At 37.2% G+C, this 14141-nt stretch overlaps 2 protein-coding genes across 2 annotated transcripts in view; one reads left to right on the top strand and one right to left on the bottom strand.

The window, feature by feature from the left end:
- Positions 1-14141, top strand: part of LOC106172929 (alpha-1,6-mannosylglycoprotein 6-beta-N-acetylglucosaminyltransferase A) — a 379609-nt gene that overhangs the window by 310387 nt on the left and 55081 nt on the right. The gene's annotated exons all lie outside the window — the stretch shown is intronic.
- LOC106172935 (uncharacterized) lies at positions 497-11413 on the bottom strand. Its single transcript, XM_086997724.1, has 15 exons — positions 11310-11413; positions 10912-11025; positions 10255-10368; positions 9816-9929; positions 8796-8909; positions 8385-8501; positions 7527-7661; positions 7245-7406; positions 6358-6390; positions 5390-5473; positions 4958-5149; positions 3362-3505; positions 2776-2892; positions 1784-2011; positions 497-1218 (listed from the first exon to the last, which is right to left on the bottom strand). The coding sequence occupies exons 2-15, from the start codon at positions 10955-10957 to the stop codon at positions 1052-1054; spliced, it is 1767 nt and encodes a 588-aa protein (XP_086853850.1). The 5' UTR covers positions 10958-11025; positions 11310-11413; the 3' UTR covers positions 497-1051.

Here is a 14141-nt window from a genome sequence, read left to right on the forward strand (position 1 = left end):
GTCCACCTTTGTGCCGTATATATTTTGATATCATTTGTTGAGAAAAAGTAGTTCCACTGACAAAACTGGAACAACTGATTATTAAGACAGCGCTGTTCAAAATATAATTTTATGGCAATGAAACATTAAACAAATAGTTTACTTTTCCAGTTCAATAAAACTATAAGGAGAACCGGCAGCTGCAGTATTGTATGACGTGATTGCAATTTTAGAGAGCAGGTTACATACTGAGCAAAAATATAAACACCCCATGTGAATTATGTATATAACATGGAATGGGCAACTCCAATTGAGCTGATCTTAATCTGGAGCACATTGAACAACAAAATGTGTATGATTTAATATTTATGTAACCCATAATGCTGATAACTTTTTAAATATTAAAAATTTTTTAAGTTTTCTTGCGTGGGGCATATATATTATTGCTCGATGTAGATAAAGTTTTCCAAGCAATACTATTAGAAAACATGCACTTATTTAATTACAGCTTAATGCATACCTTTTTAACCACTTTATTAAGTTGTTTAGAGAAGTGACAAGTACTGTAACTCCCCTTTGTTACAATGGATGAGGTAAACGTAAGTAGTTTATGAAAGAATTGTAAAACTTTAGACAAAATGCAAAATATTGAACCTGTGAATAAAATGGGCCCGAGGCCTTTCAGTTGAAATAAAGCGTCTTATTGAAAATAACAGTTTAAAGAGCCAGATAAGATTACAATATGGCTATGCTGCCTATAAAAACTACATTTCGGAACATTCGCTATTTAACGAGATTTACTCATAGTTTCGCTGATTTCAATTCCGAGATTATGACTTCAGAACAGATGAAAGGATTGAAAAAAAAACTACCCTGTTCGCTACTTCCCAGTTCCTATGCAAGTAAATTAAAACATACTATGATAAGTAACATTTGTCAATTTAGAATTTGTCGTCAATCAACGGATAATGAAACTGATTCAAAATTGGACTTCCGCCTTGTCTCTAAAAAGTAAGCCATCTTGACAACTCTGACAACCATAATGTGATTTGAGGTCTTCTCGAGCCAAGTCTTATCCTCTGCCTTTCCCCCAAGAGGAAGGTAAACAAATTGCGTCGTTCACTTTGATGTTGTACTTACAACAATATTCATTACGACCGCAATGGCCCGGTTTAGAACACGGAGCGACAAACCGACTGACAGCGATCCACTTTTGCACAGACTTTGTACTTTGGCACTCTGAAATGATTTTCAAATAACAGAAATTGAAAGAAGCATGTCAAGATTCCTCATTAAAAATAACACAGGGCCATTAAGAAAAACACGATCGTGACTAAAAGCAAGCATGATGATGATGATGTGTGCAATGAAGTGGCATAGGATAACTTCCCTAATAGTGACAGTTTTCACGTTGGGTCAGAAAATAAAGTTTCCAGTCAAAATTTTGTTGCCTTAAAGTTGTTCATTTCCAACAAAACCAAGGCTAAGGTGATCATTTATTTCGGTAACCTTAGTGAGCCCTACCGCTCTGAATTAGTCCTAAATACACGTGTATTATTTGTAGCGTTAATTCACAGCAGTTATAAAATAAAATGTAATCTCTGCCTGTTTAACACGAGGTAAAATAAAAGGAATCTACGATTAAGTATATATATATATATATATATATATATATATATATATATATATATATATATATATATACTTAATGCAGAACATCTCTAGTTCTTTGCTGAGTAGGGCTGTTCAATTAAACTTTCGTGTAAAATGAACTTGTACATACATAAAACTGAACCATACTTACTCCGCGAGGTAATGACTTTTGCATCGGTGACTTTGCCTTCTTTGTTATCGCTGTCACAATCCAACATTCCATTTGCTGGCTTCTTGGTGGTGCTTGGTACGCAATAACACAATTTCCCTTTCTGGAAAGGAGGTTTTGTACAACACAGGCAAAATCTTTTGCAGTCTTCAGCCCCCACACAGCGATTTCTGCGATATCCCCACCAATTTTTAGGGGTCTCGGGACAGTCTACAAAAAAATAATTATAATTCTTTAAAAATTCACATCAAGCGGTATACTTTAGCAATACAATTTGTATGGGTACGCTCTCTGTGGTCTTGACATGTAACCGCATTACACTCCCTTTCACAAGTCCTCCCCATTTGCTTTCCTGCTTTTAGGCTAACGCATAAATCGTATCCATTTAGGTACATCTGCGTAATAGGTCCATAAATAAGATATGACCTCACCCTGTCTTTTCCTACGTAAGCTCTGGTTGGTGTGTACATGGACATAATAAGAGAAGGCCTTCTCTTATTATGTCCATGCTGTACCTCACAAAACGCAATCTTATCTCACTGTTGATCCCATATAATTTTGCTCTATCAATCTCAGCGTCCCGCCATTGCACGAATGATCTTGAAGGCCAATGTATTTTTTAATCGTTTTTACAACTTCATATGTTGTTTCATATTTTGACATGGACCATTCATGAATTAATAGTCATTGATGAAAAAAAAAAATCAAATACATGTATATTTGATATAGTCGGCCATCAAATTTTCTAAAATAGAATTTCACTTTATTACCCTTTTGGTGAATCTCTGATAACCTATGACATATTTAACATAAATGTATAACATTTCCCAGACAAATACATTTATACCGAATACATACATATTCAATGCAACTGACTGTCTATTAACGTTACTTTCAGGTAAAAAATGTACGCACAGTACTAATCTATGGTGTTGTCAATTAAAGGTGTTAGAATACGCAATATACATACTTACAATAATCTACAATTTTAATCTTTGTTTCTTCTTTCCCCGTTTGGTTGTTTGGTAAAACTGGCGGGCAAATTTCTCCATTGCCACCAGTTTCGTTTTCATCGGCGTTCTGGTTCATTCCTGAAATTTAACAAATATTTTGACGATATTATTTATATATTTGAGTACAAAAATACGCGTTAATCCTTATTTTATATTGACGGAGTGAATGAGGTGACATATATCACAAGAAGAATGAAAAGAAGAAAAGATAAAAAACTGGCAGTTGAGGCAGTTGCTGAATATATGCGTATTTTCTGTCAATCTAAGACAGGCTGGGTGATGACACCGATTCTATGCGAACGTTCTCGCTGGACACACACACAAGAAAGATGTGCACAGAATTAGACAGCGAAATGTCCGTTAATTTTCAGTGAAAATCCTTTTGTGGCTCGGTAGAGGATATAGCTGTAGAAGTTATAGCGAATGAGGACTCTGCGGGATTAAGAGAGAGAGAGAGAGTGAGAAAGAGAGAAATGGTAGCTATACTAGGTTTTCGGTAGAACATGAAGGACTGATGGGGCGATTTTTCTTCTTCGCGTGATCTCACCTGTGGTTGGCACACATATTTTCTCCTCCGTTGCTCCTACTGGACAGCACCACTGTCTCTGGTCGCAGTGGCCGTTGTCCTTGCACGGAGTGACCCGGTCATGAGCCTGTTGCCACAGTCCAGTGATGTCAACAGGAGGACAGTCTTGATGGGGAAAAAGGAAAGAAAATACATGAAAATGACTCGGTTTTTCGTATTTAGTTTCAGAAATACATAAACGCATTCATTGTTTGAAAATTTAAGCCTTATACTTTGATGTACAGTAATAAAAAGAGACGCAAGTATCACCCTTCACTAAACTCGGCACAGTCTCTACTACAGCTACTAGAGCCATGGAGGAAGGGTGGGGGGCGGTTGAGGAAGGACCGCAGTATACAAGCATGTAGGTTATTTGTTCCGCCTTTGGTATTCATCTAGACGCTGAATGATGGAAAAGTGAGATTTCTCATGGATTTAGATAGAAACAAGGCAGCAAAGCTGTCAAATGTACAAACAAAAAGCAGAAAATAAAGAAGCACAAAGTAGGTCATTTTGACAATTTTGATGCAATAATAAAACCGCTTATAATAGCACAGTCAATCAACACCATATCTGTATCATGCACAACAGGTAACAGGGACAATAAGAATTTAGTTTCGGCACCATGAGACTTCAAATTCACATAATGAAAATACCAATAAGTGAAAGATGATGACAGAGCACAAAATAATAATACGGAATGCTTTTCAGCAAAAACACCTTACTATTACTTATGTGGAAATACAGAAAATGCCACCTATAAAAGGGCTTCAGGTGGATGGGAGTGAAAATCATATCTTTAAAATGCCTGCGTTTGAATAATGAAAAAAAAAAAAATTAAAAAAGAAAACAAAAAATATTCCAATAAAGCTGATATGCAAACTTTTGAGTGACGTGTGTTTTCTAATGGTCAATTTATGGCGGCAGTGCTCAAAATAGGGTTTTCTTCGATTTTGATGTAATATTACAAAATGCTTAACAGCATAATCACCACCAATTTTTCATTAGGCACTGTAGGTAACGTGGTTGTTCAGAAAATGTGACTAGCATTTTAGGTCTTCAGGCCCATGGATCTTCAAAGTCACCTTGAAAACGCCAAAATGTAAACAAGAGATAACTGTAGTGAAATGAGCTTATTTCTATTTTTAACACTAAAAACAAGATAATCAATTTACTGCCATTTTAAATGATCAATTTAGAAAATTATTGAGATGGGGAAAATCTCAATACTGTAGAACAACTTTAAATGTTCAATTTGCTCCATTCATTCTAGCATTCTGAACATAGTTAATGATTGAATCTGACAAACTGCAATGGTCTGAGTTTATTACCGTTTTTGACTGTTTATACACAATACACGTTAACAGGAAAGTATCTTCTCATTACAGACCAAATATTAAGGATATTGTCACCCTTCGACCAAAACTCCTTATTTACTGCCTTACATACATTCTTTTGGTTAATAAATAATTCTTCAGTGATCAGTGACTATATTAAGCAACATTTACACATATGTCATCTTATGGTTTCCCTTTACCAAGAGAAATGCCTACTGCCCTGCTTCATTTATACAAATACCTGCTTCAGAATCTCCTCTTGGGCCTGTATGGTACATGGGCGCCTCTGGCGGTGGACTTGTGACAGCTGGCATACAGTATCCATTCTCCTTGTAAGATGCTCTACAGCATTTCTCGGTGCTGTTACAATCAAAATCTCCCTCACATCTGTTTAAAATCTGTCCGAAGAAGTCATTGGGGAATTGTGGGCAAACTTATGGAAATGAAATGAAATAAGATCAATGTTGTGATATTTTGATAAATCAATTATGTCTTATTGGATAGTATACAAATTAAGAATACTGACAATTTGTCTTATTAAAATAATTATGCTGACAGTTTTGATGCAGAATTTTTGAGAGAGAGAGGGAGGGAGAGAGAGAGAGAGAGAGATAATGATGGAGTATATGCTGTAGAAAAATAATGTTGGTGAATATTTTAAAAAAGCACTCACACAGCACCTCATTTCCTGACGTTGTGTAGTTCAACCTTGACGTTAGACATGTTTTGTTAAATGAATTCTGCGGTTTCGGTCTACCTAAAGGAGAAAATTAATGAATATATTCATTATATAATTTTTGCATAATGGTCACCGTAGTACACAATATAGCTTTCCAAATATGCTTCTTTAAAGGAAAAAGAAGCGAATGTTTTTGAATCAAAATAAAGAAATTGATACTTCAATCGCCGGGTTTTCTTAATCGGTTTCTCTTTTAAATCTGGAAAATCACTGGTTATTGTTTTAAATGAGTTAGGTCAATCAGTACTGGATAAAGTGCGATCAAAATCTGTTCTATGTTGTATTTTGCGCCATTTTATCGCCTGCAAATTATCTTGAACCACTAGGGCCTATCCAGTATTCCCGTGCTGTGTTACCTTTAGATTATATATCTATATGTGTCTCTAGTACAACATTCTTAATTTATCTTTATTCATTTTTCAAGCACATAGCAACAAAAACAACATTAAAAATTGCGAAATTATTTATAGACAATAATGATATAAATCGTTTCATAAAACCTCAAAGAAAAGAAAAGATAAGAAAAATATCTTGTCAGCAACATCAATATCAAAGTGTTAGGCCCATTTAATGAATAATCTTCAAAGCAAATATCGGTATCTTAGCTACTGGCTTGCTAAGAATCTTTGCCGACTTGTTTCCGTTTTCACGGAGGTTAAAAAGGAGCTGAATTACTTTGTTTACATTTTAAAGAAAACCCCTAGGAAAAATTCAAATTGTTCGGACACTGAATGTTAGCATTATTTGCAACGATGGTCCATTTATAGAAATGTCACCTATGTTTACAACGGGCTAAGCACTCGTGAAACGGTCCACTATAGAAAAGTCGAGATCAGCACCCTTAACTAAAACTAAAGTCGTTTTTTTCTGTAGTTTTGGGCAAAGCGTTCACTTATACTTACATGGCTGCGGTACCAACATATCGAATGCTGCAGCTACATGGAAATTAAAGCAAAAAAATGAAAACCAGAATAAACGACGGCAATATTCAATATATGAAATCTATTTCTGAAATCAGAAATTAATGTTTGAAATAAGAGCAAATTACCAACAAATGAAGAAACGGATAGAATTGATTTACAGTGAAAGGGATTAAACATTAAAGATTCATGTATTCACCGCGTTCAATGGTTTGTTGGGTTTGTCATATATCATGTCAAATGATGAAAGCAACAATATAAATTTTAAAATCTTATGTAGTAACTGAAAAGATTATCTTCTCCCAAATGCCTGTACCATCGTGTATTTAGATCCTGGTTTGCACAAAATAAAATACTTCATTCATGATCATGTAATTACTATATGCCGATGCTAGTGTTCAGTTTACAATCAAGTGAATAGTTTAAGTACATGTGCCCTTTTACATGTATGTTTTCCTTTATTATGTTTTCGGGCAACTATTCATACTCCTCCTCCCGCTGCTACTACTACTACTGGCACTTCTACACTTCTACTAATACTACTACTACTACTACTTGTACTACTACCAACTACTACCATGAATTAATTTTTGTAACGTCACATTAAGGCTTACACACCCATTTTGGAATTATTTCGGTAAAATCATAGAGACATTAGGGAAAGAATATAGGTTATGCATTAAAAGTTATTATTACCGAAAAGCTGCAATGCCACATCTAATGAAAATAGTTTACAGATAAACATGTTTTCATATTCTTTTAAAACCGGTCAATGACAAACGCAAGTTTGGGGGGCAGTTGCATGTAAGACATATAGGGGATGCAACTGAGAGGACCTCCAGGACACAACTTTTAGCTTATTTACTTACGCGAATGCTCCCCGGCTCTGCAACATGCCACAAACATCTCACGACACATCCCTAAATTCGTCAGCTTCGCGGCGGCAGCTTCACAGGATCTTCCACGGTACGCGGGGTTGGCACCAACATTACAACAATGCTGAAGCAGCTTCTCCTGCCGTGCAAGAACGTCTGAAGTACATGAAGACACGTACTTCTGATAGCCAAAATATCAAACGTAAAACCAAAAGATTGTTGAACTAACGTTATAGTCTTAAAGTCGTGTTTTCCTAGTAAAAAGATCATACTCACACATTTTGTCTACTGAACATGTCTTGCCGTCAATGTTAAGGAGATAGCCCTCGCAGCAAGTGCACTTGGGTAGTCCACTGGCGCCATCCATGGCGCAATTTTGCTCGCATCCACCATTGCCTATGTCACACGTAGCTAATAAATGGAAATACAGGTATGGTATAATATCACTCTTAGTAGTACATTCTAAAATTTCAACATTTAACCACAAGTGTGGCTATGAAAGTAACATTTTTTAGTATAAAATAATGTATTTTTGTTGCAAACATTTCACAGTATAGCTTTAAATCAATAAGATTGACGACGCATGTAATGAGAACAAACTACTCTTTGTCAAAAGCGCCCGAGCTTTCGACTTGTGAGCCTTCTGCAGGGACAGGAAATGAAGAAGGCACACAAGGCAAAAACTCTGGCGCTTTATAATTATACCAAGTAAAGATGATCTAATAGATGCGTCTCCAAACTTATTCATTTCTTTCTTATACACGGTGATTATGATGAATCTTTGCAGTCTAGCTTTACAACATATAAGTGAGACATTCATAGAAATGACACGCAAAGGCTTCATCTCTTCGCAGGTGCGCGTATTCTAGACAATATTAAGGACACCCTCATTGTTAACTTGTTTTCTTCAATTGTTGACCAATACCCGGTATACTGTATATATAGACAAAGCTCTATGCATTTTGAGAACTGTGATGTTGCTTACTTCATAATGCCGTCGGTAAAATGGCGACCAACACCTTACCAGAATTTTTTTGTTAATTTGTTTCTTATCAGAACGTCCAAACGAAACTTATAATTGAACATGTCAAACAACTGTGATTGATTGATTTAACATACAAGGACTGTACTTACGTATTTCACAGTGTCTCCCCATGTATCCCGGCATGCACGGCTGACACAGATACTGTAAGATGCCGTCCACGCACGTGCCGCCATTTTGACAAGGGTTCGGGTCACAGTAATTGATATCTGTAGGTTACATGAGTTATATTAAATGTATCAACGCTACCCACATCTGAGTAATTTAATTTCATTTCAATTTTTTTAGATTCCGATTGAATTTCATGATGAAATTTTGGCAGTGCCAGCTCTTACACTGTAAGACATTAACCTTTGTTGAACGTTATATTGAATAAACATATACAGATACAAAAAGAGTACATTATTACTGCTATGTTGGTGCATTTATTGCTTAGGTACTATTATTCTACCAAGTATATTTCACACTATGACTTGGAAAATGTATAATTAAATTCTACTTACACGTTTCGCAATTTTTTCCAGTATATTTTCGGGGGCAGGTACACATGTAACCTCCAGCTATTTCTTCACATGTTCCGCCATTTTGGCAAGGTTTTGAATCACATTCACTGATGTCTACAAAATGAATGGTCATAACTGTAACTGTAAATGCAACCTAAATGACGGAATGATAGGGGCCTATCCCGCTAAAAACTGCAGTATGTTTTTCATTCCCGTCTTTACTTTTGACATTCGCCCCATACACTGACCCCGAGACCTCCGGGTAACTCTTGTACTACTCTCGGATATCAAAGGGGTTTTAGTTTGGCCAGGCCCGTAGCCGGGGGGTGGGGGGGTGGGGGGGGTGGGGGGGTGGGGGTGGGGTAGGGGTTCGAAAGAACCGCCCTTTTTGTCAGGAAAAGGTCCAATCTGGGAAAAATCTAAGCTAGGTACACAAAGGTTTCATTGTAAAAGGTCCACTTTTTTTTGAAAATAACCCCTCTTTTGAAATTGGTGGCTACGGGCCTGTTGGTATACAGAATTGAAGAGACCCCTGTGAGAGTTAATATGGTCCAGGATATTTTCCATGAGAAATTCTACTTACACTGGCAAAACCGGGGTCTTGCATTTAAGACAGTAGGCCCCTATTTGTATTTATAATAATAATAATAATAATAATAATAATAATAATAATAATGTAATTACGTCTCACGTTTAAAAATAAATCCCACCCTACTGAGGGTTATGTGAGACTGAAATCTGTGTAAGTACAATTGGAATTCATAAAAGTTTAAAAAATATATAAAGATAATATGTTGATGGACACAGTAAGTTACATGCAATGGACTCGAAATAGACTGAAAAAGGTGGCCGAAGACACATATTTATATCTCTCACAAATAAAAAAATCTAGTTTTTTGACAAAAATCTAATAATATCTTTATGTGCAGTTGAATTGTATTACTCTTGTACTTGTATACAACGCGACGCCAAGCCACGACAGGAAACTTGGGGAAAAATGTATCATTAAATTCTACTCACACGTTTCGCAGTATTTTCCAGTATATTTTCGGGGGCAGGTACACATGTAACCCCCAGTTATTTCTTTACATGTGCCGCCATTTTGACATGGTTTTGAATCACATTCACTGATGTCTACGAAATAAATGATTATCAACTGTAAAGGTAGTCTTTTATTGTTTCTTAATCAGTGTCCAACCGCTTAATGTCGACGTATATAAAAATAATGTGTTGATGGACACAGTAAGTTACATGAAATGGACTCGAAACAGACTGAAAAAGGTGGCCGATGACACATATTTATATCTCTCACAAATAAAAAAAAAATCTAGTTTTTTGACAAAAATCTAATAATATCTTTATGTGCAGTTGAATTGTATTACTCTTGTGCTTGTATACAACGCGACGCCAAGCCACGTCAGGAAACTTGGGGAAAAATGTATCATTAAATTCTACTCACACGTTTCGCAGTATTTTCCAGTATATTTTCGGGGGCAGATACACATGAAACCGTCAGTTATTTCTTCACATGTTCCACCATTTTGACATGGTTTTGAATCACATTCACTGATGTCTACAAAACGAATGACAATCAACTTAAGAAAGTCATGTCGTGTTGTTTTTGATTAGTGCACCCTTCATGGCGGAAAGGTAGCCCATCAAAAACTGTAGTCCGTTTTCCATTACTTTTTACAGGTGGCATCCCTATCAGTGGGGGATTTAGAGGGGGGGGGTCAGGGGGTCTTGCCCCCCCCCTTCGATTTCTGGTCCTCTGTTAAAATAAGTATTTTGATTAGCTGAATCATAGTTCTAAACCGCACCAAAGGCACCGTTCGCCCTCTAAGATACCAAATTTTTTCGGGGCCTTTTATCGGGCCCAGAACCCTACACCAAGTTGGGGGGGGGGGGGGTCGGCTTCGCATCCGCGGATCCCCCTTCAAATAATCCTGGATCCGCCCCTTCCTATTATACATTTCTGTGTCACCCCAACCTGTACCAGTACTAATCAGACTTTCATTCCTAGAAGTGCGATTTTCTGTCAGACCGACACAACCGAGCTCTGGCATTAAAAACCGTACTAGAAATTAAATGTAAAATGTACTAGTTCTATACTTACACGTTTCGCAGTATTTTCCAGTATATTTTCTAGGGCAGGTACACATGTAACCGCCAGTTACTTCTTCACATGTGCCACCATTTTGACATGGTTTTGAATCACATTCACTGATGTCTACAAAATAAATGGCGACTTACTGTAATTATTGCATACGCACCCCAAAAAGGTTTAGCCTTTACCCCAACTTACACAAAACCGGTGTGACTGAACGGAGTACGCTAGAAACCGTAGTCCGTTTCCTATTACTCTGCACATGTAACATTTATCCTATATACATGCACATGTACTATTTCCATCTACCTTAACCTGTAGTTTTCATATTGGACATCCCTTACAAACATCCATGTCACACCGACAAAAACGTTGTCTCTCATTGGATTCTAGAGTTGACTACCTACACGTTTCACAGTGTTCCCCGGTGTAGTTTCTGTGACATAGACACTCGTAACCATCTAAGCTATCCACGCAAGTGCCTCCGTTCACACATTCACATGGAGGTTCATCTGCAAAATGATAGAATAATAAAACAAAGACCCAGTAAATTTTACTGAATATACAAAAGAAGACAGAAAATGAAATAAAAAAAACTATTAGCTATCAATTATGAGATTCAAGAAGCTCCCTGACGCGCAAAAGTAGACCGCTGTTAGAGGTATTAGATATTCAATTTGGTGTTAGTGAGTTTTGTGAGTATCGCAGGTTAAAGCCCCCAGTACACTGGACGGCGTCCTTTCTGCGTCCCGTAGTAGTAGTACGGTCCCGTTTGAGAGTAAAAAGGTGCTTGTGCCTCCTTTCTACGACCACAGTGCTGTCAGTTTCAAGGTTACACAAAGAACGTCGTCCAGTGTAAAAGGGTTTAAATAAATAAACAATAAGAAGACCAGAAGAAAACAAGTTTCGAAAGTTGTCGCTTATTTATGTCAGGGGGTAGTGAAAAATGACAGGGATACTTGAATGGGATTATCTGTTTACCCTACCTCTACCTGGAGGTACATTTTGATTAAATGTTTAATGTAGCCATTTATATTTTTCATTTATTACAGGAAGAGATGGGGGTGGGGGATGACCGGGTAAATTGTCCTAAAGGGACTTGTCCTGATACCGTTAGTAAGGGTGTATCGGTAACTGAATTTTGAGCAATCCAGCCACGTTACATGCTTCCACTCGTAGCTGTCACACAATACGACGGCCTGCCATTTTTGGACGATAATCGCTTAATCGTAATTTTTTTCTAAAAGCTCAAACTGCCAATAGACACCTGCTGACTAATGTTACTGGTTATAGGAATTGGACACGTCGATAAATGGTAGAAGGGCAAGAAAAAAAGGCGACATTTCCCGCTGAACAAAGTATTTCGATATTTACATATATCACAATATGTCCCAATGTAATCCGCCGTACAGACACATTTAAAAGAGTCTGCCGTCTCCACACAGGTGCCTCCGTTCCGGCATGGGTCTGGAGTACATAAACTGGTATCTGCAAAATGAATAGAACCTCATAACAACATATACGGCTGTTGCACTATTTGAGAAAAATACAAAATGGATATCAAGGGGCCATTCAATAAGCATGCACGTAAATATTATCGTGGAATGTTATATAGTCCAAATAAACTTCACACGAATCTTGTTTTTTTTGCCTCGACTCATGCCTAACCGCACCAGGCAAAAAACGAGGTCCATCTCTGGAGACGAGCATGAGTACAGTGTACTTACAAACTTCACAATGTTCTCCAAGGTATCCTGGAGGACAAAAACACATGTAGTTTTCATCTGTATCTTGGCATCTACCTCCGTTTTGGCATGGACTTGAATCACACGCACCAATGTCTGAAAAAAAATGCCTTCACATAACCTACTGAAACAATTAAATGTAGGAAGGTGAATTGCGTTTAACCAGGGTCTGACCACCATGAAAGAATGGTAGCCCGCTCAAAAAAAAAAAAAAAAAAAAAAAAAAAAAAAAAAAAAAAAAAAAAAAAAAAAAAAAAACAGCCCGTTGCAAATATGGCATTCGTACAAACCCTAACCCAGCTAACCTGTGCATGTACCTAACATATGTGACCCCAGACTTTCATTTCTAGGATTACTATAGCACACCAACAAAACCGAGGAGTCACATTTGAGCCGGACTCTAAATACTTACACGTTTCGCAATGTTCCCCGGTGTACTTGCTGGAGCATATGCACCGGGGGCCATCAGGTAATTCTACACATATGCCATCGTTCTGGCACTCTATTCCACATTCACCGCTACCTTAAATAATAATAATACTTGTAATAATGATGATGATGATGATGATGATGATGATGATGAATTAATCGAAAAACACATAATGATTTTTGCTTTTGACGGCCATCTTGGAAAGCTGGAGTAAGGGGTCAGTAGGTGCTGATGTCATGATATGTCAGAATCTGCAGTTTACAAAATCAGTCTGACCCAGTTTCTGTCTCTACTGCTATATTGCACACTTAACTGACAAATATATTTTGGACAGTAATTAACTGCACTGTGGAATTATCAAACATTTCTAACATTAACAGAACAATAAATAAACAAAGAAAAGAGTCGCTGACTAAAATTTTGAAACTTACGTATTTCACACAATGTCCCGAAATGATATTTGGGGCAGATGCATTTGAAAGACTCCAGCGTATCAACACAGGTGCCTCCGTTACGGCATAGGCCGGGCTCACAATCACTGAGATCTGCGAAGTAGATGAAATTTCATGACAACATGTGCGACTGTTGCATTGGTTTTCTTTAATTACATATACACTGTATGCATTTGATAAACAAGCTCGCAAACATTGTCATAGGCAACTTTATTGTACATACGCTCCTCACAAATCTCTTTCTCGCTTGACTCATGCCAAACCGTACCAAAACCGAGGTATCTCATTGAAGACGGCAATTTAGTACTTACATATTTCACAGTGTTCTCCCATGTATTTTCTGGGGCAGGTGCAAATGTAACCTTCAGCTGTATTTTGGCACGTACCTCCATTTTGGCATGGGCTTGAATCACATCCGCTGATGTCTGTAAAATAACAAAACTTATCCAATGCTAATTATTTATTGTGTCAGACAAAATCTCCGCTTAAACACACGCAACGTGAGCTAGATCCATTCACTCAAATACGAAATGTACATGTACAAGTAAAACACTGTATAATGTCTGCTTTTTTTTTATTTTAGGCTATGCCTAACCGCGACCATCAGAACCA

Source organism: Lingula anatina, chromosome 10, assembly GCF_051362555.1.
Source record: "Lingula anatina isolate TDL-2025a chromosome 10, LinAna3.0, whole genome shotgun sequence".
NCBI classification, from domain to species: domain Eukaryota; kingdom Metazoa; phylum Brachiopoda; class Lingulata; order Lingulida; family Lingulidae; genus Lingula; species Lingula anatina.